We start from the raw sequence: 27,301 nt of genomic DNA on the forward strand, positions 1-27,301 counted from the left end.
GGTTGGAAATAATACAGTGAAGGTGTCAATAGGAAGAGCTAATGAAATCTGAAGCTCATACTTTCTTCTAAAAATAAATCAAATGCTGGACTTAAATTTGTTGTGTTGGATAGATGATGCAGACTTCAAAATAATTCCATGAAAACTGGAAAGATATTTCTCAGAGAATGAGAAAAATGAAAAGACAAAGAAGGAAAGAAAGAAAGTAAGGAAGGAAGGAATCAAGTAGGAAAGACAGACAGACAGACAGACAGAAAGAAAGGAAGGAAGGAAGGAATCAAGTAAGAAAGACAGACAGACAGACAGAAAGAAAGAAAGGAAGGAAGGAAGGAATCAAGTAAGAAAGACAGACAGACAGAAAGAAAGAAAGGAAGAAAGGAAGGAATCAAGTAAGAAAGACAGACAGACAGACAGACAGACAGAAAGGAAGGGAGGAAGAAAGGAAGGAATAAAATAAAAAAAAGAGAGAAAGAGAGATGCTAGACTTGCAGGGAGTAGGGAGGAGAAACTAGTCCTTGAAGCAATGGAGAACAGGCAGTGCAGTTTGCAGTTTTGCAGTGGAGATACATAGAGTTCACTTCTGAGTTCCTCCCATTACCTCACGTTCAGAGTTCTGTACTATCAGTACAAATACACAAAACTTTCCAACTATCCCTTTGTGTGAGCTTTACTCAGCAACACTCAGTACTCGGTATTAGGAGAGGACAGTGAAGAGTTTTACAAGAGTCAGAGGAGAGGCAGAGTTAGAGATCTGTAAGTCTGATCTTGACGGACACCGGGGGTAAGGGGAGTGTGAACAGAAAAGGCTTGAGAGGAGCAAAAGTTAGGTGACTCCAAATGTTGAGGGTGCTTTGCAAGGACATTAATAAAGCAGCACCTACTAGAAGAGTAGACCCATTTATAAAGAGCATCAGCAAACACAGTCAATGACAAAAGAACCAATAGAAATCATCCTGACTTATAATAAAATCAAACAGGTAACTTTACCTTCAAGCACTCCCATGGCTAGGAATCTTCCGTAGAACAACTCTACCATGGGGTTCTTTGGCTTCTCTTCATCCCTGAAGGATATTAAAAAGATGCAAATAAGCTTATAACTTTCAGATCTCTAAATAATTGAGAAAACAAAATAACCATTACATGGAACACATTATGGTGAGAGGACATCATTTGCATGGCTGGCAGGCACACAGCTCTGTGACTTACTGTGTCTGCCAAGGAACAGCACTTACATTCATTCTTCAATCTCGTCACCTATCAGCTAAGGTTAATTCCAGTGATGGCGCTCACAGGATAGATCTGAGGGCTGAATGACTTACTGCAGGGGACCCTACACAGATGATAAGCCAGCTCCTGCACAAGGTCACGGCTCTTCCTCTTACTGCTGTCTATTTCCACCTCAGACATGCAGGCCTCTACAATGCTGGCCTCACAGGAAGGAAAAAGGGTGTTTAATCCAAATAGACTCAGTGCTTCCTCACATTTATATAGAGAAGTCATAGAAACTACAGCAGCAACTGCTACCAGTGAGGAACCTAATGCCCTGGCTCTGAAGCAGAGGCCCAAAGCATGAACGTCCTTTTCTTTGTTCAGATAGCTGTACAGTCATCTGCAAGAGTTCCCAAGCTGTGCACCATGAGCCGTTCCTTTTGTGTTTGAAGAAGACAGGGAAGACCAACAGTCTTTACATTGTCTTTTTTAGGACTTACATTAAGCACCTTTAAAAGACATTATTTTCCTGGTCTACATGAAATGTTGCTATTTTCACAACTATATGAATTTTTCCTGATTTTTGTGTTTAAATTAATAAAACAGGCTTGTAAAGTTCCACTTTCAATGGGAGAAACAAACATCAGGTTCTTGCACAATGGTCATCACAAGATCCTTAGACACATGTAAGGTTCTGACAGGCCTTACCACAATCCCATCCTGTGGGTGCTTCTGTGCCTGAGTGTGACAACTTGATTACTCATATGTAAATGACCTCGAATTTGTCTGTTCCATAATCAATTTAACTTCACTTAACATGACTTCAAGGTCTGTCCATGAAGCACCAGAATCCTCTTTAACTGGAAGCTGAATAATACCATCCTGTTCCCTTTATCTGTGGAGATTGGCTACTGGCTATACAAGTTTTTGAAATATTTCTTCAGACTCTGTTTTCAACTCACTAGTACACATGCCCACAAGGTAAGATGTAGATTTAAAGACTCTACTTTTAATCTTCTGGAGAATTACCACAGTAGGTCCATTGCCTGCTATATGATTCCCTTTACCAGCATTGCACAAAGTCAGACTTCACAATGCTTGGTGTCATTTATTCCAACCCTGGAAAGGGTAAGAAGTGTTCAGAGTCACTCTACAATGCAAGTTATATAGATTGCTTTCACCAATACAATGAACCCAAAAGTGGGCAGGGCCTGGCTGGACAGAAGCCCGGAGAGTTCTTGCTCATTGTCACTGCCAGGTTAACAGCATGTGCTGACGGTGAGCTCCTGACTAGCAGAGCTTTCTGCTGCTCTGCACACGTGGGCATGAAAGGAAACAGCAGAAGTCAAGTTTGGGGTTGTCACCCACACAATTATTTAGCTCCACCAGCTAACAACTCTGATTATAAACTTGAGGTGCTTACACACCACAACAACTTAAATCTCTAGACTTCTTCATAAGAAATATTTTCTAAACTGTGGTAATCAAAGTTTCTGGAGACTGATTTGACATAAGAGAAAACATCCAAACATTGAAAATTCTGACTCTTCCTATATAATTACTAATATGAATTGACATTTCCATGTCAAAAATCAGCATTCCAGGCCTCTCTCCAATCACACAAATTAAGTCTTAGAAAGAGTAATGACCTATCTGATGACTTTTGACTTCATACCTTTGCAGAAGCAACTCAAAGTGAATGGTTATACTAATTCTGAATGATTATTACTTCTTCCAAACTGTGCGTGTGACTTTGCCATATTCTGCACTGGACTTCAGAAACTCTACTATTGTCTCCTCTGCATCCCCCCAGATGCTCTTTCCTCTGAGCCTCAGATAATGGACCTCAGAATGTGTTTACATCAGTAGAACAGGAGAAACACAAGGGACAAGAAATCAAGAAGAAATAAAAAATAGGAAGGTAGAGAAAATAGTGTCCTACAAAAGTCAAAGGCAGAAGAAACTTTACCAAAGAAAACACAGGAATATCATCGCGAGTATGGAAGAGGTTGTAACAGAAAGGTCATAATAGAGAGTGCCATGGTCCAGAGCAGGTGACTGATCTTTGAGAACGCTCTGGGGAGTGTTCCCTAGGTGTTTAGGACCTCTGGCTCAAAGACAGTGTGCATAGAATGTTGGGGGAATAGGCTGGTTTCTCACTGAAGGAGAATCTATAGATGTATTCTCTGGCTTTACCAGCAAAACAGAGAATGTTTCTCAGGAAGGGCACAACAAGGCATCTCAAATCAGCTTAACATCACAGCCAGAGGAAATTTAAAACTACTAACAAGTAAACGAGGATATATTTCTAGTGAAATTTAAGATGTAAACAAGAAACCCAGAAAAAAAAAGAAAAAAAAAAAAAAAACCCTGCTTTCTGAACATTAGAAAAAGAACTAGTTTAGAAGCTAGTTTAGATGTAATAAAAAGTCAGTAGGCAAAAGAAGAGTTAAATAAACTGAGGAGTGGAAGGTGGAGGGGGATACTAGACAAAAGGCAATTGATCAGTGTGCTTTCAGAGGCACCCTATGATGGTTACCTGAGAGAGAAGACTAGAAAGTTCAGGGCAAGCATCACAGTACTGAGAACCGCCAAGAGTAAGGTTAACAAGGTGAAACGGCAGCTCTGTTAACTTGCCATCCAGTTATGCTGGAGTATTGGAAGGCTATCTTATACAGGGTAAGGAACAAGACATTTCCTATGAAACCAATTCTGAGGGCGCACATTCATGGACTCGTCTCACGCTTGAGAATGCTATGATTTGATGGACCAGCCGCTTATTCCAAGGCACAAGTGGACAGAGAATGAAACAAGAGTGAGGAACAATGTAGAGAACCCAACTCAGCTGTCATTACGTCACTGCGAGGCACCAATCAAGGTGTCAGCAGAGGACAGCATTCAGCGACAGCAAATGTAAAAGGCAAAGAGTAAAAACGAACAGGGAGAAAATATTAAAACACTGCAATTTAACTCGAGCCTGTGTTTTATTGTCATTTCTGCTGATACAGTAAAATGCTCAGACCAAAAAGCAGCTTATGAAGAGAAAAGGTTTATTGGACTTTTAACCCTGAGTAACAGCCCATTATTTCTGGGCAATGCCCAAGGCAGGAGTTCAGATGGCTGCTCCCATTACATGCACAGTCAGAACCATAGACAACATCTCATGCGCTGCTTACACTGGCTACCTTTCTTCACTGTTACACAATTTAGGGCTTAGTCCGTGCTATGGTACTGCCCACATTCAGGGTAGGTCTTCCCATCTTGACTAACAAGAGATCCCCAGAGACCTGCTCATAAGGCAACCTGATCTAAATACTTCTTCAGTCAGGGTGCTCTCCTCAGAGGAATCTAAGTTGTTTCTGGTTGACTTTTAAAACTAACCATTATAAAGCCCTAACACAAGAAATATAACAGATACACACTAACACACACACACACAAGCAATGTATGTATACAATAACTGAACCCAAAAGTCATATGACACACAAAAAGATGGCTCACTGTTTAAGAATTCTTTTCTCTTCCAGTAGAAGTCATAGGTTTGTTTCCCAGCATCTTCATGGAAGTTAACAATAACCTATAACTCAAGACTTGGGATATCAACAATATCTTTTGGCCTACACAGGCATTGGGCCCTTACATGGTATACATTCAGTTAAAGCATTCCCACACATAATTAGTCACTTAGAAAAAAAATATACACCATGAAGATACATGTTCGAGACTTGGGACATCCCAGAGTAAGTCTAGAATTTTACTGCAAAGGTATCTTCACTGGATGCTAGGTCTTAGATCTCAGAGACATCAGTGTAGAATGTCATAGAAAGTTTTAGATACACAGCAAAGATGAAGCTAAAAAAGAAACCAACCTTGGGAACAGGGTTTACAGGCTTTAGCAGTTACATAGCCAAACACATTCCTAGAGACATTCTCAGAAAGGGGTTATTATTATAACCTGTTCAACTGCGTGCTGATGATCTCAGCATCAAATGACCTCAGAAGAAAAATACACAGTAAGAGTGTGGATGGACAGGAGGGGACACCTGATGACAGGGTAGCCAAATGTCTTAAACTTCTACACAAACCACAAAGAAAGCAGCTTTCAAATGTCTATAACTGAAACCATTTGCAAAATGTTTAATTTTTCTGTCAAGTACTACAGACTTGGTGCCAGATTAATTTTACGTTTTTTGTTTTACTTGGTTATATATTTTTAATAGAAATACAAATATTGAATATTTTCTTTTAAATTTCAATTTTTATAATTTATGTAGTTACATAATGAATTTTACTTTTTTCCTTCTCACTCACTGAGGTGGTTTCTCTTCATAAGTCCCTTCCTAAATTCAAGGCACCTTTCTGTATGTAATCCCCTGAGGGTAAGTTCAGTTTCCTGCCAGAGCTTGACTAAGAGGATATTTATTGAAGAAAGAGCACATTATCAGATGCTACAGTGAAGAAAATGATGCCCCGTCCCTAACAACTGTTAAGTGCCCAACATCCCTCAATTCCTACACCAAATCCACACTGAAATCTTGATGAGCCCAACCTCATGCTGATAAGGAGCTCCACTGAGTTCTTGCGTGCACAGGATCTGCCATGTAACAAAGCGCCTTTATGCTGCGCTGCACATCTCTCACTTTCTGGATCTTCGCTCTGTGCCCCTCCCCTTCTCCTGGGCTGTGAGCTGAACCTTGAAGAGTGGTGTAGCTCTCCCACCTAGTGCTGAGCACGCCATCATCCCTAAGCCTTAACACGCTGCCCAGCTAATCCCAACCTACTGCAGAAGGAAGCTGCTCCGATTAAACGTGGGCACGTAGTATAATTAAACTCTGGATTAGTTTCTCTGAGCTTGCTTCCAATTTACAGACAGCTATCTACACGCAACAAACTATTACTTGCTGGCATTCTCTAGAACTAAAACCATTAGGGGTTTTTCAGATTATGTCTGCCATTATTCTGAAAACAACTTCAGTCTGAACTGCATTAAATTGTGCCACTGACACTGTAGGATCCAAACCCCGGAGGGAGGTTCTGCGCTGGTGCTAGCTGTGGGTCCGCCCTAACCATCTCATGCTCAGCTGCTCAGCGTCAGCACTGCTAAAGAACAGCAAGTATTTAGAGACAGTCCATGACTGCAGGGAACGTTACTACCGAGCCCACAGACACTAACAGGTTCGGACCTTGTTTTTACTATAATCAATAATATTGATTTGTATACTTAAAATAATCTAAATGGATTATTCAAATTATTTAGGGGATATTTTAGTCTTCAATTTCCACATAAAAATCCTTTGAATTTTTCCTTAAAAGTTCAAAAAACATTTCAAATGATTTAAATTCACTGCAAACCAGGTTATCATGGCCTTTACAAAGCAGTGAGGCTAAAAAACCTTTAAACAGAAAATATAAATAGGAGGAAGAGGTTATTTAGGGGAAAAATAGAAGGAAGGTAATGTTTTTGAGCCTAGGATTTTCACCTATGTTCTCCATATTGTTTAAAGCATCGTACATATTTCATGAAAGAGCCTTTTAGTAGCAGTCTAGGTGGTTGTCTAAAGAAAACACACAAAAGTGGCACTGAATAAATGGTGTAACATTTAACAGTGCTTACTGCTCTTGCAGAGTGCCTGCATTTAGTTCCTAGAATGCACATGGTTACTAAAAACTACTTTGGGCTCTAATTCCAGGGAATCTGATACCTTCTTATGGTCTCCACAGACACTGCACACATATGTGATCCACGCACATACATGCAGGCAAACACGCATACACATCAAATAAACATAATAAATCTTAAAATAAAAAACATGCCGGACTACCCATGATACAATTCAGAGACCACATGAAGCTCAAAAAGAAAGAAGACCAACGTACAGATGCCTCGGTCCTTCTTAGAAGGGGAACAAAATATTCACAGGAGAAAATACGGAGACAAAGTGTGGAGCAGAGACTGAAGAAAAGGCCATCCAGACACTGCCCCACCTAGGCTCCTTCACATATACAGACACCAAACCCAGACAATATTTTTGATGCCAAAAAGTACTTGCTGACAGGAGCCCTGATATAGCTGTGTCCTGAGAGACTCTGCCAGAGCGTGACAGATACAGAGGCAGATGCTCACAGCCAAACATTGGACTGAGAATGGAGTCCCCGATGAGTTAGAGAAAGGATTAAAGGAGCTGAAGGGGTTTGCAGCCCTATCATAAGAACAACTATCAACCAACCAGAGCTCCCAGCGACTAAACCACCAGCCAAAGAGTACACATGGAGGGAGCCATGGCTCCAGCTGCATATGTAGCAGAAGATGGCTTTATTGAGCATCAATGGGAGGAGAAGCCCTTGGTCCAGGGAAGGCTTGATGCCCCAGTGTAGGGAAATGCCAGGGTGGGGAGGCAGGGGAGAGTGGGTGAGTGGGGAGCACCCTCATAGAAGCAGGGGGAGCGAGCACAGGATGGGGGCTTCTAGAGAAGAAACCAGGAAAGGGGATAATATCTGAAATGTAAATTAAAAAATCCAATAAAAAAAAACATGGAAAAAAATAAAGGAGCAAATAAATAGTCAGGAGTGTGGCCTCAGGAGGCTCAGCATACTCCAAGCCAATGAGAAACCCTCCTTTTAGAAAGTGAGTGGCACCGAGAACTGAGCACACCCCAGGCTGACCAGTCCCAGTCCCATCTGCACACACAAAACAGTCAAGGCTTTGTGCTTAGCGGAGAATGAGCCACATGAATCTGGAGGTTTGCTTGTTCAGCCTGTTCTCAGGTTCACAAGAAGAACTTAATATGAAGGAAAGTATTTGTAAGTGTGACCCAACTAACCCCTTCTTCCTCAAGAAAACCTGGACACCGGAAAAACATTGGCTTTAAGATTAACTTTCAGAGATCAAGTTTTAGATCTTCTATCAAACCTGACAGTAGAAGCAAACGCTGCCTGACATTTTGGTACCAAAGCTTCTGAACAGCCTTTTTGAAATACAGATAATGCCGGGACTCCCAGAGTCTCTCTTGGTTGCATGTTTGTACTGCACCAAGAGAACAAAATGACTCTCACTTACTGATTTTGTTATTACTTAACATCATGGTGACTTACGTTTCCTCTTCAGCTTTCATTTGAAAGGCGTCTTCCAACCAATCCAATAACTTGTGTGTAAACTCACTCACGTCTTGCTGTGGAAAGGAAAAAATGGTTGATTGGTACTTGGTCCTACAAGTAACGACACTAGATGCTGTAAAGGAACACTTACTCATAAAAGTGTCACTTGACTGTGTCATAAAACACAATGCAGTTTCATAATTTAACCTGGAGATAAAGGCTTTCTACAGAAAGTTTCATAATCACAAGGTTTTGTTTCAGAAAACATGCACACTCAAGTGTAACAAATGAGTTCATAAACATAGTTATATACTCTGTAATAAATAAGTGAAATGCATAATTTCTTTCACCAAAAACTTTTACACAAAAATCATCATTATATTTTCTCTTAGTAAAAAAAGACTAGTACGTTTTGCAAATATTTCTTTAATTTATACATTCTTTTTTATTCATACCTACTTTTATCAAGCTATTTAGTAGTTAGGAAGCCCAACTGTTGAGTCTACAATTCTTTAAATCTAAAATTCATTCTGCATTCAGAAACAATAAAAAAAAAGAAGAAAGAAAGAAACAAACAACAAAAAAAAAAAAACCAAAACAAAAACAAAAGAAAAAAAAACTGAAACAAAACAAAAAAAAAAACAAACATCACCTACTACCATTCCTTTGCTTGGACACTGATCCTTTAACCATTAAAAAAAAGAAGTTAGTAGTTAGTAAGTGGTAACCCACATTACTACCACAACTTATACAAGGTAGCTTGGTGGAATGAGTTTAAAACAAAAGACCAGTTCATAATATCAAGACTAGATAAAGAAATCCACAGAGGGAATTTGGTTTCACTTACCAAAGTGACCTCAAGAACAAGGTAATTACGTATTTTTTCCACCTAGTGCTTAGATCAACTAATTTACCTATAAAGTGTTACTCTAAAGGTCTAGGAAGAGTTCATAACTCTAGTGTTACATAGTCAAACAGGACTAATGTCAGTTCAAAAATCTAGTTGTACCCCCTTGGAAAAAATAACAGCAAAAGAAAATTTTTACTCACACAGAACCTCAGAAAGAAACTCTAATTATGGATGTTTGCAAAATTAACCTCATGGTGAATTCTGTTTAGATAAAAGTGATCTATAATCCAAGAATCTATGTGGGACACAGAACAAAAAAACAAGGAAGCCCACCCAAATACAGAGAGAGATCAAAAGTCGCCTTTTAGGGCCAAGAATAGCAGAATATGACAAGAGGCAGGGAGGATGTTCATTCTGTGAGAGAGCATGGTTCTGGCAGCATTGCGATTCCAACCCATGGCCTCTGCATCTATGAACAAGTTTCCATTGTTCTGGATCCACAAGACTTAAATTAATTTGTAGATACTCGCATTCTTAAACAATTTGAATGTTGAAGATTGTAGCTAAAAACAACCATCATTTTTTTTTATTATTTATCACAAGTCTTACAAAAAATTATTCCCTGCCCTATTGTGTGATCAATCTAAACCTTACAATTAAGATAGCAATTACCAAATTTTAGTAAAGTTCCTCAGGATGAACAAGTGTGGTCCTCGCTATAACAAAGCACCGTGAGCTGCAGGAAAGGGGCAGATAGAGGTGACAGCAGCGCCATACTGAAGAGTCACCCTGAAGACTGTGCGACACTTTCAGACATGCCATCTTCTGGAAGAATGTAAACCATACAGCCAACATATTTACAAACTAATCACAATGCACCTGCAACCCAGGCAGGCATTTCACTGTGTTATCAATGAATGTCAGAACATCACACCTGTACCAACGTAAACTGATATGCATTTGCTTTTAAAGCTCTCAAGATAAAAGAAGCACCAGTCATAGACTAGTGTATGCCAAGCTAGGGCATTCTCACTATACCATTTATGAACACAGAGCAGCATCCAGGACTTTTACTCTAGCACAGAGCCCCACGTCAGCGACACCTTAAGAGGTAACATACAAAAAGCTTTATGGCATCTGTAGAAAGGAGGGCAAAATGCAGAAGGAATATAGAAGAAACCTGTCAGAGAGTGAATGTGAGCTCATGCAAAATTCCTTTATACACAGAGCAGGAACTAAAACAGACTGCTGCCCATTCACAAGAAGGCTAGAGAAGTAAGTTAGAAATGGGTAAAGGAAGGAAACATATCTGGAAGCAGACGTCGTGTTCTAAATGGCCGTTTGGGAATTGGAGGATGCTATTCTAACGATTCTAGCCTCTGTTAGTATGGCTGCAATGAGGAGTAAGTTAGGAAACAAAGTGGATGGAAACGCAAAGCGCACTGGGCTGTTGGGGGAAACATTTTTAAAAGAAAAACACAATAGAAAATGCATATATTTTCTACTTTCTTTACAAGATTAAAAACTTAAAAACAGAAAAGAAATTGGTAATAAAAAAAACACACTAGTTTTCATGAATGCTGCTCGAAGCTTCCATTTCATGAACCCAAGTAACATAAAGCTCACTGCCCCAGGCAGGGCTCCAGATCCTCTCCATGTGTACCCACACCAGCATGTCAGTGCAGCCATCTTTCCAATATTTATTATTTTCTACAAACACATGTGCTTGTGTTCTTGCTTCCTCTGCCTTTCCAATTAGCAATGTTGGTTTATAAACACTGTTTTTAGAAGAAGAAATCAGCTCAAAAGTTGTTTATACCAAATGTTAATAAAAGGGGACTATGCTAATACCATTAAAAACAAGAAAATAACTAAAGCAGTATTTAAAAAATCACTTATAGATAATTAAAGAAAACTACTCTCTATCAACTAAAGCAGAGTCAAGAAGATCATACATAACATATTGGCATTTCGATTATTGTATGTTTATTTACATAGTTATTTATGTGGTAATAGAGATGACTCAGAAGTTAAGAGAGCTGACTACTCTTGCAGAGGCCCTGATTCAATCCCCAACATCTACATGGTGGCTCTAAACCATCCGTAAAGACTCAGGAGATCCAGGGTCCTCCTCTAGCCCTGAGGCACACCAGGTACACAGAATATGTGCAGTACAAATACCCATACCAAAAAAAAGTTTAACTAGTTTTTAATTATATGAATATTTTCAATTTTGTTCATTGACTTTCCTCATCAACTCTCATCATTCTATGAATTTACTCCTTCATTTATCTCATTACTTTTGAATTGTTCACTCTGTGATTAATTTGAATTTCTTTCCAAATAAAAAAATAATGATTCAGTGGCTTCAAGTTAGAGATTAGCGATGCCATCCTAACTCAACAGACACCCTTGGAAGAGAGGATGATAATTCATAAGGTTAAGTGAAAACGGTTAAAAGACAGTAGGCTACCTGCTGTGAGTCATTTGATTTGAAGGCATCCTTTAGAATCTCAACTGCTCTAGATGGATCAACATATTTCCTCTTGGTACCAACAAGAAGTGCAAACAGATACCTCAATTCCCGCATAAAAGGTAAGTTCCGATGTTCCTGCAGAGAGAAGAAAAAGGCAGCCCAATAAAATCATCAAACTCTTCCCTGATCAACAAATACTTCAACAGGAACCAGAAAGCAAAGGGCATCTGTGAGGAGGAAACAGGCATTCTATCACATTAAAAGAGTCTCAGCTACAAGACTCACAGGAGTTAAGAGCTGCAGCAGAGGACCTCAGGCTAGCCTTACCATGTCTGCATAAATGCCTCATATTCATAGCAAATTATGTCACTACTCAGCCAAAAATATCCAGCTCATTTAGGTCTGTTCATTATAATCTTCCATTCATCAGGGTGCAGCTGCTACTGACAAGGGCAATGAGAAAAGCCAGTGTTCATGAGAGCTCAGCACACCAGGCACCTTCTTAGTGCGGTTCTCCAGTAATCCCACTTAAACAAAGGACCCTGGTCATGCAGGAGCTCCCCAGACCCCTCCAGGTCAACAGAGCCTCCACACTCCACATTACAGGAACCAATGCTTTGAATAAGGACGACCAACTGCCACTTGTTACACAATGACCCTATTTATTGAACTACTATTAAGGCTCTGTCTAGTAAACACCAATACACACTTACATATACTACTTTATACTTACTAATACAATTAGTTCATATATTTATTTTGGAAATTATAATGTTTAGTATAAACTTAAAATAATTACTACAATTTTTCAATTTAAATGTTTAGTAAGTATAATGTTAGCAAAAGCATTAGTCAGATCAAGCCCTAACATGAACTATTAATTTTATTATCACTAACATCACACACTTCTCAATGATTTCAATATGTCCTCTTCTTTTTTTGCCATACAAAGCAGGTACTGAATTCTTACTGGTTGATTATATCGAACTTTCTTGGAAAAAAAACTTTTAGTCAGTATTTATTTTAAAACAACAGAAAAAAAAATTCTTGAAATGATTTTAGTAATGCTTCAGGGCAGAAATTCAGTTCTCATAATAATAGTATTTGCAGCAGATATTTAGCATAAATCTTTAAAATCCTATAAAATATGGGAAGGCTTTTAATTTGCATAATTAGTATTTCTTTAGCAAAATTAACATAGATAATTTTGTATAGCCGATGTTCAGAGTACTAAAACCTACTAGATACCATTGTTCTCTCAATGTGCTACAAGGGGAGTCCTAAGAAACAAGTAGAAACTCAAAGATTTCTTTAATCTCCAAACTATGTACATGACAGACGCATCCTCACATAAACTAATTCTGAAATAGAATTCCTCAGCCAAAAAATCCTCCAAATATCACTTAAATATAATATGTTCCATCAGCCATTATAAGATAAAATACAAAACACATACATGAAACCTTAATCCATTTCCCCGAATATGTTTGACTCTTTCAACAACTGCACTATATAATAAGTTAGCTTTTAAAAGTATAAATAATATAAATTCAACCTACAAAATAATTTTCTAAAATGCCATTTCCTAACATGTATCGTCATTTCTTCATTATCATTCCTCCATGACAAAGGAAGTTTCACCAGATAAAATATAAGAATGTATACAGTATGTTTTAATCAAGAGCCATTCGGCCAAGATTTGGAAAGTAATGTATTATGAAACCTTTTTCTCAGCCCATACCTGCAGCTAGAAAAACCTGACTTTCAAAAGGTATAACATTACAGAGGAGAACGAGGGACTGCTCTATTTGCCTGGTTTTATGCAATCGGTATACGCGTTTAGTGCATCATCTACATATTGGTGCAGAGTAATAATGTGCTCAATTTGCTGCTGTGTGGTATTGCGCTGCATTATAAATACAACAATTTATCCGAGGTGCTCTTCCTCTGCTGCTTAAAATGATGTGAACATTCTTGTGAAGACACACTTTCATTCTTTTATAAAAACTTTGGGGGCCTTTTTCTAGGATGGGCTCATGTGCACTCCTGGAGCATGCACTCATGACACATGCCTCTAGGATACACACTCATTACACGGTGTTCCTTCGGTGTGTGCTCAGGACACACTCCTGTAGCACCTGCTGAGTACGCTGAGGAACCTCACAAGCATGTCTGATCTAGACACGCTGAGAATGAGTAGCTTTTAACAAAGTTACACAACGGACTTGGTTTAATTGAAACTGAATGATAAGAGATTGGAGTTCCATAACATACTAAAATGAAAAAAAAAAAATACAAGGTAAACACAAGGCACAGAAATCTAGAGCTGCAAGTAATTCTAACTAATGGTAGATAAATTATGCAGGCCTTCCACTGGGACTTGAGAAGGGGGAATCGATGGGACTAACATAATACGGGCAGGCAGCGGTCCAAAACTTCCCTTCAAAAGTTGGAGAGCTTCGCTTCTTCTCTAGCAGAATGGACTTAACAAAGCATCCTGATTTGGCTTTAAAAAGTAGTCTCTCTTTAGCCTGACCCACCCAAAAATTTCAGCTCAAAAGTTGGCTTCATTTTAGACTTGATTTCCTCTGGTGTGCATTATAAATATTTCATGCGTTTGCAGCAAAAAAAAAAAAAATGGTTTTAAAAATTAAACACTAAAAGGAGAGTGTAACTAAATAATTCATCACTGTAACAATGGGTCACAGAAAGTTCAGTACATCACTGAAGCCTCAAATTTCATCTCCTTTGTCTCTACAGCCCGTGTCTTTAAGGCCACTGGCTCTTTACTGGAGGCCTGCACCAAACTACATCAACCACCTACAAAAAGTTTTTATTCATGAGAATGCATACATCCAAATCAGTCTGATTTTTATTAATTTTATAAATTTATAAAATTTTATAAAAACTAAAACTTACTGTAAAAACTAGCTGACAAAACTGTGTACTAGACACTCGAAGTGCTTCGTGCGCTTACTATTTATTCTGCCCGGCACCTCTATCAACTACTGTCTACACTACAGAGAAGACCCCAGACAGAAGCGTGACTGGCTTTCTTGCTGTAGCTACAACCCAAGCAATCAGACTTCGGAGTCTGTGCTCTTATGTCAACCCAAACTGCTCAACACTAACTATCACACAGGAGGATGCGTTTTCCCTGGCAAACAGCACACAGACCAGTTTTCAAGGATTGTTCTGTATGATTGGATAAGAAAGGCTGATGCTGCTGAGAGCCAATTAAGGAAAGACCTAAATCGGAGCAAGTACCTATGAGTGGATTCTAATTTGAATTTGGCAGGGGAGGGTCCGCACCTGAGCACGTGGAACTGTATGCTCCTGTGATGAATAGAAGAAGCTCCACATTACAACATGGGAAAGGCGATAGGAAGTTATTATGATGGAAATTTACGGCATAACATTACAATATGAACAGTTTCAGACTTAAGAAGAGAACATAAGGACCACAGTACTTGGCTTTTTAAAATCTTTTATGATTTTACCTTTTGGTTTCGGGGTAAATCTTGAGCATTTGCTGGAGGCTTGTAATTCAGAACTAATCTTCTAAATTCCAACAGATTGAATAATGACTGAAAAAGAAGAATTTAAGAGACCTAAGAGAAAATTCTATTAGTGGGCCTGTGACTATCACTGTTACCGGCTCACCCTTGACAATTCTACTCATAGAGAGAACTGTGCTATCAGCACAGGAATGCCTTCTTCACCAAAAAGTCTTTTTATACATTCTAAAATACTTTGTAAATTCTAATAAAAGCTTTGAATGCTAATGGACACAATTTTAACTGAAAAGTTACATTTATAAGCAATCGCATCTCAGCTCACGCCTGAGAAATAATGTCAGAAAAGAAAAAAATTAAACATTAAAGTTACTAAACATAAAAATAAAAAGCTCCTTAAGATAATGATGAACACTGAAGATAAACATGCACCTCTAGGTGAACTTGTGACATTTGCTACCTACGCAGATTTCCACAGTGTGAAGATGTATGTTTTCCCTAAAAGTAACTTTTACTAGGGTGTGACAGCCTGAAACTCTAAAGGTTGAAAATTATCTGTATGGGGTGTTTAGTCTGCTAGAGAAATCAAATGTTCTTCAGTAGCTACATTTGCTGGCACTGGTGTAGTCTCTACTAGACTCAAATAAAATTACTAGTTTCTAAAGGAATAGTAAGTCACATTTATTTGTTCCCTTCACTCACACACACACACACACACACACTCATGCTTGGTCACCTAGTGACATTAAGGTAGGTGAATGGTTTCTCTGTCATATTAAATTGAAATAGGAAAAGTATCCTTATTTCTGTTACTTATTACTTCAAATGGGAATTTCCTGTGAATATTGTCATAAGTGAACAGCATTTATCTAGCTAACAAATACTGATGTAGGACTTTCTCTTTTTGACTGTCTCAAGGAAAAGCACATGACCTTGGAGAAGTGTTAGGAAGCCCAGTGTTATGTATAGGGCAGGACAACACTTTCAAGAACACTCAGATCACAGAGGTGCATCTGTTCTTCATAAGTCCAAATTTCTAAACAATGTTACTACTATAAAAGAAAAGAGAAACAATCTATAAAGACTATCCTAAAAGAAACCTCTAATATCTACAGGACTCCAAAGGATCAAATACATGTTACCTATTGCTTTGGCACATAGGCGAATAAAAAATACAGAATGAAGCCTACTGGCCATGAACTGCTAAATATTCATGGAAATACAGATATTTCTTAGACTGTTAATGTATTAGAAAAGCAAGCAGTGAGCCACTTTATCTATCAGTGTCTATCATAGCGCAATGAGAATGAGGTATAAGTCCAGAAAAGCTAAGGAAATCTACTTAACTTGCCCATGTGTCAAAAGAAAAGGGGCTGGAGCTTGAAACCTATACTATACTTTATAGAGAAAAAATGTAAAAATCATAGATTAGTCACATAGCAATGAAAGACAACAGGCAAACAGAAAATGAATGGTGTGAAATACATCTGACACTGTGTGCAAGCTGAAGTAATAAAAAACAGACTCAAGAAGCTACAAAGTAGTCTTTTTGAGCATAAAAACAAATGGCACATATACCCAATGATTCTTAACTTCTTATTTGGAAGAGTAATCAAAATCATTTTAACTCTCTTATGAAACTATGGAGAATATTTATTTAAATTTGAAATTATATTATTCATACCAACAAAGAATGAAAGAATGATTTCATCATACTTATTATATAAAAAGCTAAAAATGAGAAATCACACTAAATATATTACCAAAAAATATTCCTTGTTGAGAAGATAATGGCTACATGTATTTACAAACATCTCTTATTTTTGGAGAAAGTTAACAAAACATACCGTAAGAATTTTCTAAGGTAAAAATAAAATGTGCTAATCTTGATTCATCAATATTTACTCTTTTTAGCATTCCCACATATGTACTGTGATGTATTTGCACATCAACATCAGTGACAAACAAAATTTCTTTTTAAAGAATCAACTTGCAATTATGTACATCATTACATGTAGTCCTGTAATATTTCTCTTACATATCAATAAGTCTGAACTGAGTAACAAAAAGTTAATTCTAATTTCCTACCTTGGTTATACTTATTCTTTATACTTTCTGAGAAATACCCACAAAATTATCTTCTTTGTACCTCTTTGGGAAATCAATAAATGCACCAATTCCTAACAGGAAGAAACCAGGAGAACCCAGGAGAAATTAATCCTACAGATCTGGAAGAAATTAACTTATGTTCTACTAAGCCTGCACCCTCAGTCCTGAAACTAGCCTGGGCTATATAGGAAGATGTTGTTTGAAGATTAAATTCAAAAACATCTTTTCTAAAACAATGAAAGCTTCATTTATCCAGGTGTGATATCTTATACCTAGAACCCCAGCTGCAAAGCTGAGGTAGCAGGTCATAAGTCCTAGGCTATTCTTGAATATACAATAGGAACCAGTTTAAAACAAGCCATAGGACATAACAACAAACACAAACACACAAAGAACAACTACAAAAGGTACACTGGGAATTTGAACGACAAGACAGTCTATGGGATACTAAAATCAAGCCACTTTATGCCACATATATGAAAATCCTGAGTTTCCACTTAAAATGTAATGAGAAATGTGAGGGCCACCCCCATTGCTCCTCGGACCCTCACCTGAATAACTGCACTAAACCAGCAGGTGTTGCCCACGTTCTTCAGACCGACCGGAGCTTTGTCTTGTCTTTTTCTGTCATAAGGGTTTCGAGAATCCCTCCAAACTTCTATAGGTGTCCTCTTCAAGCAGGCTTTGTTTTCTGCTATGCTGGCTTCAAGAACTCTTAAGAAATGAAAATATGGCATTGAAAAAACTTACTCTATTACAGAACCCTCGAAGCAGCACCATATAATGGGTGAACTTTAAGGATCTCTTACAAAGCTATAATGTATTTAGCAACTGTGATGCTGACATTACTTGAGTAGCAGCTGGATATTATTGAGAACAAGACAGTGGCGATAACCAACAGGTCAAGTAAAGTAAAGAATATTTCCCAAACACAAAGTCTCAGTCAGGTTAGCAATATAATCACAATTCTTAGCTACACACACACACACACACACACACACACACACACACACACACACACACACACACCGTGGAGGGAGATGTCCATGAGCCATATGGTGGTGATCTGGTGAAGATTAACCTACAGGTGCAACAATGGTCCTAATAGAGTACAATGAAGGTGAAATGTCCTTTGCCTAGTGGCCTCACAGCCACTGTGTTCTCACAGTAGGCATGTTTGTGTGATGATACAGCATAAACAAACCTACTATGTTTCAGCCCTGAAACTAGAGCAGTGGCAATGAAACACAGCTGGAGCAACTATGCGCTGACACTCAGCCACTCTGACACCACAGCTACACTCTCAATATGGTACTGTGTGCCATACGTTACTATTTGCCGTCGTCTTATAGTCGCTGTACCCTAGTACAAGGCATACAGAAGACTCATTCTTCTCACGTTTGTCTCTTGACTGCGTCAAGGGACCATATGGAGCTGGTAACCTAAGATGTGACCTCTAGGTTTTTGTAATCATTATCTAATAAAATTGCCTCTTCATCCCTTTCTTAGAACTACCCCAAAGTCAACTAGGTTGTGACTTAAATATGTTTATATTGCTTTAATTAGAAAAGATTGACATGGGCTGAAAATATGGCTCTCTTGTTGAGAGGAAGTACTAACATGGCCAATGACACAGTTTTCATCCTCAGTTCTGCAATAAATAGGTGGACAGATGGATGTATAGATCCTGTCACTCAGATATATGCTCTTAAAAGTAGAGATAAGATAATTTCAAATCACCAGTAGATGACCCTGATAAAAGACTCTGTCTCAAAATTTTCTAGGAAATAAACATGTAAAGAAGTAGCAGGGATTGCACCTGGAGAGAATTATAACCTAGCAATAGGCAATTTTATGGAAGCAATTTAAATATAAGCCCAGTAAGCATTCAGTCATTTTCAGGAGAAAAAAAAAAAAAACAAAAAAAAAAAAAAAGCTCACAACCAAAACATCAAGAAACCAAATGACACAGAAAAAAAGTTTTACTTAGATTCATACTCATATGCTAATAAAAATTGATGTAAGCAAATGTTTATGTGCATTTTTTAAAAAACTACATTTTTGACAACTATAACTTTTATTTTATAACATCTCTCCCACATCACATTGGTGAACCCAAAGTCCCAGGGAGAGACTGTCTAAAAACAAGAGAGAGAGAGCTTCTAAGGAGCCACACCCAGAGCTGGCCTTGAGCCTCTATACACAGGCATACATGAAGATGCTTACCTACATAGAAAGGCATTAAACTACAATATTATATATCCCAAGTCCAAAACACTTACCATTGGCTCATTACAAAAGAAAAAAAGAAAAACAAAAAAAAAAAAAAAAAACAAAAATCTCAACTCCTATAATAAATTTCTTGTAATAAATTTCTAAAAGTGAACTGAACAGCAGATTCAAATGAAATTACAGAAGGAAACAAAAAACTAAAACAATACATTTGTGACACAATTGTGTGCTTCACGATTACAGAACAAATAAAACTTTCAGAACTAATGACAGAACTAAAGCCCAGAAAGAATAGAGTCACATGTTACCGATGTATTCAGGATGAATCCTATTAATTCAAAGTCAAAGTCTACCTGCTTATCTGAAATACAGAACTATTCACACACACAGCTTTATACAAGCTGCGCTTACCGACTGATGGCTTGCTCTTCATCGGTTATCCCCGTCTCTCTGAATGCCCTGTTTGATTCCGCCAAACTCAAAGCAATCGCTCTCTGAAGATCGTCTTTGTCATCTCCGGTGAGGTCAATCACATCTGAAAAGCAAATTATCTTCCTGAAAACTCAGCCAAACAAATAAAAATGAGCTCCTATCACAGAGATTTTCTGTCTAATAAACCTTGCCAGGCCAAAAGCCAGAACCAAGTTAATTCTCTATTTCCGTAAGAATGAAAATGTCTTTAATAATCCAAACATGGCTATTATTAACTACTCTCAGTAACTTCATAGTTCCTTCTGTAACATCCAGAAAAGTTGTGAAACAAAAGAAAGGTTTGGTATTTGTTGATTTACTATGCATCCTCTTATGAAAAGCAAATAAAAACAGCCTGCTGAGAGTAAGGCTTATCAATGGAAAGGAGCATAAGCCCCTACCAAACATTTACACTGGTGCTCTCTGATTTGTGCATCCATTACACCGACTGAGCATAGTATAGGGGTGAGTGTGCGCACACGTGAATATGCACGCATATGCATGTGAGGGAGTGTGTGTGAGCGTTTGTTCTACAGTCCGTCAGAATAAGACATACTCTCAAGTCGTTATCTCTAATGAAAGGTGTAAGAACGGAAGATGCTTTTCACACTTCAGCACTACATGATCAATTTAGAACATATGCCATTTTCATTGAAAACAGGATTTTTAATTATACAAACGTACACAAATAATCATATTTCCCCCATTTCTAAAAGGAGAACTTGAACATTACAAGTCCTATTTCTATAGCCACTGAGTAAAACCTGCACCTTCTATCAACTCAGTAACATAGGCTCAGTGCAGCTCCGTAACCGGTCAGTTTCCTTGACAGAGAAGATGTTGATGATGAATGCTATTACTACAATTTAAGCAATGAAATGAGAAAAAGAATGTAATTGGAAATGTCTTCATGTTTTCGACACAATTTATATTCATATTCCTTAAACTTTAAATGTGTTTAAAATATGACAAGAGAAAAAAATGAGAAAAGCTGCCTTCATTTTATCATTGCATTTTGACAATTACAAAAATCTTTTTTTTTTTATTGTTACCTACCACTTCTTCTCCAAGAGGAGCACACAAGAACTTTTAAAATGTTAGAAATAGTTGCTATAGAAAGGGTTCATTAAATGAACTCATATACAATAAAACCTCCGTTAAGTTTGATGTTGGCTGTTGGTTTGCTGTATATTGCTTTTATTATGTTTAAGTATGGACCTTGGAATCCTGTTCTTTCCAGGACTTTTAGCATGAAGGGGTGTTGAATTTTGTCAAATGCTTTCTCAGCATCTAGTGAGATGACCATGTGATTTTGTTCTTTGAGTTTGTTTATATGGTGGATTACATTGATAGATTTCCTTATATTAAACCATCCCTGCATCCCAGGGTGAAGCCTACTTGATCATGGTGAATGATCATTTTGATGTTTTCTTGGATTCGGTTTGCAAGGATTTTGTTGATTATTTTTGCATCAATGTTCATAAGTGAGATTGGTCTGAAGTTCTCTTTCCTTGTTGGGTCTTTGTGTGGTTTAGGAACGAGGGGTATTGTAGCCTCAAAAAATGAGTTAGGTAGTGTTCCATCGGATTCTATTTTGTGAAATAGTTTGGAGAGTATTGGTGTTATGTCCGCAATAAATGTCTGATAAAATTCTGCACTGAACCCGTCTGGACCTGGGCTTTTTTTTGGTTGGGAGGCTTTTGATGACTTCTTCTATTTCTTTAGGTGTTATGGGATTATTTAGATGGTTTACCTGGTCCTGGTTTAACTTTGGTATCTTGTATTTCATCAATTGATTTCACCCAATTTCTACAGATTTCCCAGCTTTGTTCATTATAGGCTTTTGTAGTAGGATCTGATGATTTCTTGAATTTGCTTAGTTTCAGTCATTATTTCTCCACTTTCCTTTCTGATTTTTTTAATTTGATATACTCTCTCTTAAAATTATAGTAAGTGGTGCTATAAAGTATTTAATCACAGCTGGAAAAATATGCCGAACATATAGTACAGAGTCATAGGGTAGCTGGACACAGCTCAGGAGGATGTGGCTGCAAAGAAAGCAGGGATATATGGAGAGTGGAACTGTATGAGGGAGGAGCTATAAGAGGGAGGAGCTATAAGAGGGAGGAACTATAAGAGGGAGGAGCTATAAAAGGGAGGAGCTATAAGAAGGCCCAGCTTCCCAGTCCAGATTCAATGATGGAGAAGAGGGTGGTGCTAGTGGTATGAAATTCATCAAAAATGCATCACAAAACAAGAGGGTCAAGTAATTAAAATGGCTAGAACGCAGACAGTGATGGAGAGGAAGTAAATTTTTTAAATCCCAGGAAACTAGGAAGTCAAGCTTTAGGAACAGGATAGATTAGTGCATGGGTTCCATTCCCCATACTTCCATTGTGTTTCCCTCACAAAACAAACAAACCTGTCTTCCATATTCACTTACGAAGAATATTATGAATAAAATTCGGGTCACATCAATACCATTACTAACAGGAGACTCTTTAGGCAGAAGCATCAGAATGGCCACAATCCCATCGCTGCTGCTTTCTCCAGTGTCTTAATGGGTGTGTCGACACCGTTCTACAGAGGCACTTCGGGAGCCAGTGTCTAATGCAAGAACCTCTCTCAGAAAGAGAACCCGGTACCCTCTTAGCACTCCAATACCCAGGCTGAGCCACGCTGAGGCTGCACTAAGCCAAGGCAGAACGCAGTCCCTCAAACGAAGGTCTGAGATTGCAGCTCTTCTCCAACACCACACACTCAAGACACTTGCAGCAGAGTAAAGCATGTTCCCTTTCACTAGCTTGTTTCAGAAATATACTTCATATAAAATGTTTATATAAACATGAGAGGTTGGAATTTTGGTTAAAACTTAATTTTCTAAGCTTCTCTGAATTTTGAGTTCTAATTTAGAAAATAATCTATATCAACAAAAGCACTTTGAAATGCACCATAAATTTGTGAGCTTATGGGAGTCTGGAGATCAAAAGTGTGCCTCCTTACTAAAAACAAACGTGTCCTCCAATACTTTTGGCTGGGTAGGATAGGAGCTTTTGTAATCTGGTTTTACAACTGAATTGAGAAAAGGAAAGTGCAGTCACCTGATGAATGTCAGACAACGTCCTGTGTGCCAGTCTCCCCCAGGATGAGACCAGGACATGGCAGCAAACAGAGGTGTCTGCACGGACGTCCTTTTCCTCCACACTGTGGGCCAACCCAGTGTGCCCTGCTTTCTCATTTTTGTCTTTACACACAAGCATATCATCTGCCTTTCCCCGACAGCGGCACAAACAAAAGACACTTGTTCCTTCCATCGGCTTATTAGAAAAGGCTAAAGTTGGCTGCGCTACAAGAACGGCGCTCAGTGGTCCCTGCTAGCCTTCCCTCGGCAGTTCTACTCCTCCAGGAGTTGAACAAAAAAAAAGAGCAACTGAAACCCAGACGGGAACTGGAGCCTGCCTCTCCTGGAGTCAGGCAACAGAACATTCTGAGGATGGAAAGGGTTGGCTGAGATCAGATCCTATCAGTCCTTGACCGAAACGCTTTCTTCCGGCAAAGGAAAAGTTCTCATTTGTAAAGCCCCTGTCATTACAACAGTCCTCGCGGTGTTCCCATTACTCTCCATAAAACTGCTGTCCTCTTCCAGGCTTTTCACACAATGTGGTCACCAGGAAAGAATTTTATGACCTAATCACATACCAAATTGTTTAGATTTGAAGTATCATTTTATTTAATAAGAAATTAGTAAGTAAAATGTAACTTTTATGTTTTTCTATAATTCATGCACATTTGATTTTCCTTTTGTGATGGCTATTTTTGGTTAACAATGTGACTACATCTGGAATTAACTGAAAGAAAAGTGGTTGTGGACACCTGTGAGAATATTTTTTTTAATTAAATTATTTGAAGTGGAAAGACCCACTTTGAGATGGGAAGACATCTTTAATTGGGGCCAGGCCTTCTACTGTCCGCCTATGTAAGGGACATGGAGGAAGGAGGTGTATGCTTTTGCCTGCTGACTCCTGCTCTTGCTAGCATGCCCATCCGTTCACTGGCATTAGAGCCTACTTGGCTGGAGTTCTGGCAAATACTGGGGAACAGCTGAGAAACTCAGTCTTGTACCTCACTGAGCTTCCTTTTCAGGAATGAGTAGAACAACAGGCCATCAAATGCTAGAGCTGCTGGTAGAAGAATGGAAACCTGCATTTTCTGTGTGTTTAGAAAAAGGAGCTCAGAATTAACTTGGCTATCAACAGAAGTTAGTTTAAAACCAACACTCTTGGTACAAAAAAAAAAATCTGTCCAAATACCAGTACATTATATGTTCATATCTGTGCCAAGGTAAGACTTCAGAAAAACACTGCAAACTCCTGTGCTACCAACTCTCCCTGTCCTATTACCGTGAGGACAAGGTCACCTAGCAGACAAGCCGCTAGATACCACTGCAGAGCACTGCATGATAATCAGAGCAGATACTCAACTTTTAAGATTGTCTAAATTCAACTAACTTCTTAAGTCAGAACTACAGCAAATGATACTCATCTTTATAAATGTTTTCTAAGAAATTACCATCAATCTGATATACATTACACACACACACACACACACACACACACACACACACACACACACACACACACACACTTCTCTGAGTCTCAAATACGTGTACCCCATCAGATTTTACACACACTTTTAGTCCTTGCATTGTTTATGATTCGCTTCATCATGAGTTTGTTTACAGGTACATCATTTTACCCAAAATTTTGTTGAATGACAATGTAAAGATTTCAGTTAGAAAAGGTGAAATGAATGTTTTCATTATTTCTTTATCTACATGAATTTAAACCCAGGAAAATGTTGTACTTTGTTTGATAAACTAATTTTATATTTGTCACCAATAAAGACTCCAAGACTCCATGTGGACAGTTGAGAGAGAAAACACTGAATAGGAACTTGAAGAGACCTGGCGATACAAAGGGTGTCAAAAGGCTTGTTTCACATGTGCTATGGCCTGGGTTTAACCCCAGTACTGTCAGGGAAGAAGAAGAAATGAATTTGAGGAGGGTTGAAGAAACAAGTTAGAATACAAAACCATTACTGTACACTGCACAGCTTGTTTTTTGGGGGGAAGAACAAAGGACTGGAGCACGCTATGAAAGGAAGGCATGTAAGAACACAGATGAGAGGGCAGGGCACCTCTGATCCTCAGCAGCCTGGTGTCACTGTTCATCCCAGGAGCCAAACACAATCCCGTCTCAGGCTGGCCTGGCATGCATTTTCTTCACACAGTCCCGAGACTCCCTTCTTCACCCCCTCAGGTATCTGTTCAAATGTCACCTCAGCCAAGAAGCATTCTCTGAGGACTGACCTAAAATAGCAATTCCTGGTCCCAAGCACACCCATGTTGTCATCCTGGCCCAGCAATTCTGTTCTGTATGAACTTCTGAGAACTCACATTATTCTTCTTCCCTATCCTCCATAAGCAGACACGGTATCTTTCTATGGCTTACAAAGCTCCTTAAAATTACCAAATATCAGTATTATGTACCAAAAACACATGAAACCTAACACCCAAATATAAAACAGAATGAAAAAGTAGGCTATGTGTAGTGACAATAATAAGATATGAGTATACGTTCCTATTTTCTACAGAAAGAACAAAGGCAATACATTTATAAAATACTCCCATATAAAACGACATCACTGTCCAGTTCCTCCCAACTCACACAACAGCCGACCATTCTGACTGCTGAACTCACAGTCTCTAAAGCTGTTCTGTGAGAACAGGACTTTCTACTGTATTATCAAATATTCTAAACTTCAACATTATTTAATTTTGACTCCTGGAACCTATACCAAACAACCTTAGCTGTTCCAAACATATGTCTGATCTTTAAAAATAGTTACTAAATTCACAATGGTAGCATCTGTAAAGAAAGAGAATGAAATCATTTCAGGACTGAAGGGGGGACTGGGTAAACAGGATTAGGAGGAGGGGTCTGTGCTCAGGCCCCTGTGTAAAGTAAATAAACAGATTAATGAAAAAATCTCATTAATTTTTCGCACTTGTCTCTCAGTTTGGATGGTAAAAACGCTGAAGTTAATATTCCCTGTTAGTCAGCAACACAACACAGTGAGGGCCATGGCTGTGACTCTCTCCTACATCTAAGAGAACAGAGAAGCTGAAGCAGCCATGAGTACAGTACCAGCCTAAGAAACAGAAGCTGCACTGGATAAAGGATGCGATAAACTTAGAAAGTAATCCAGGTCCTTCCATAGTCCACATCAGAATATACCTAACTAATCAGCTATACATCTTTATACCATCCTAATCCATCTCTAACTTTAGCAGTTGGTGAATGGCCAATGTAGTTTCATGCAATAGGAATTTCTACACAGAGTTGTGATTTCCATGGAATTGATATCTTGTATTCCTACCTAAAGTTGCTTTTTTAATACTGTGAGAAATGGAAAAGGTAAGTCCTTAGAAGTGAGAATGGACACTCTGCCCCAGCACCATCTAGGCTATAAGCAACCTAAGCCATGCAGCCAACAGTTACCTGAGTCCTATGGTGTGACCTGCAGGCTTTTCTCCTTCTGAATACTATTCAGCGTGTATAGACGAGTGTAGTACTAATCAGACCCATGTCAATGTATCATGCCAGTTCCTTTAAAGGTACAGGAAGCTTCCTATGTTGTGATTACCTACCCAAATCCCTCTTATCTTTTGATCTATATTTTGATTGATCAACTATCCTGTATCTTGCTCTGGTGGACATATAATGGTTTTGCCATTTTAAAAAAGTTTAAAACAATTTAATGGTTGTGGTATAAAAGTATAACTATTAAGTTTCAAACTTGGAAGAACCCTTTATATAAGTCATGGCTAAGACAGGGTATGCCAACCCCCAAACCATCACAGTTACTCTTTGACTCTTAAGTGCAATTCCAATAACCAATATCGTGCATTGTGATTTAGTCGAATTTGGTTGTACATGTGGTAGGGGCTGATGTGTGTGCAGAGGGTCAGAGGCACATGTCAGGTATACCAATTATATCCCATGCCAGTCCCTGAGTCAGGGCCTATCGTTAAACTTTGATCTAGGCTGGAAGCCAACAAGGACCAGGGATCCTCTTTCTCTGCCTTCAACAGCACTGGAGACCCACAAGCTTTACATGTGGGTTTGGGGATTTCACTCACCCCCCCCCCCCCAAGCTAGTGCAGCTAAGTCCGCAGCAACAGATGGGACGGCGATGGTCTCATGTACTTCCATTCCCAATGTCAGCTGAAGCAGGAGTCACTCCTTCGAAATTGTGCATGCTAACGGGGGTCAGGTTATACAA

The 27,301-nt window shown here is 38.6% G+C and overlaps 1 protein-coding gene across 2 annotated transcripts in view; it reads right to left on the bottom strand.

The window, feature by feature from the left end:
* Positions 1-27,301, bottom strand: part of USP25 (ubiquitin specific peptidase 25) — a 97,729-nt gene that overhangs the window by 41,243 nt on the left and 29,185 nt on the right. For both annotated transcript variants that reach the window (XM_080918924.1, XM_080918923.1), the window contains exons 4-9: positions 19,898-20,021; positions 17,806-17,968; positions 15,131-15,217; positions 11,628-11,765; positions 8,302-8,378; positions 988-1,061 (exon numbers count right to left, since the gene is read on the bottom strand). In XM_080918924.1, the coding sequence (XP_080775050.1) occupies positions 988-1,061; positions 8,302-8,378; positions 11,628-11,765; positions 15,131-15,217; positions 17,806-17,968; positions 19,898-20,021 (663 nt within the window). The remainder of the gene's footprint in view (positions 1-987; positions 1,062-8,301; positions 8,379-11,627; positions 11,766-15,130; positions 15,218-17,805; positions 17,969-19,897; positions 20,022-27,301) is intronic.

This window comes from Micromys minutus (genome assembly GCF_963924665.1).
Source record: "Micromys minutus genome assembly, chromosome: 7".
Classification (NCBI taxonomy): Eukaryota; Metazoa; Chordata; class Mammalia; order Rodentia; family Muridae; genus Micromys; species Micromys minutus.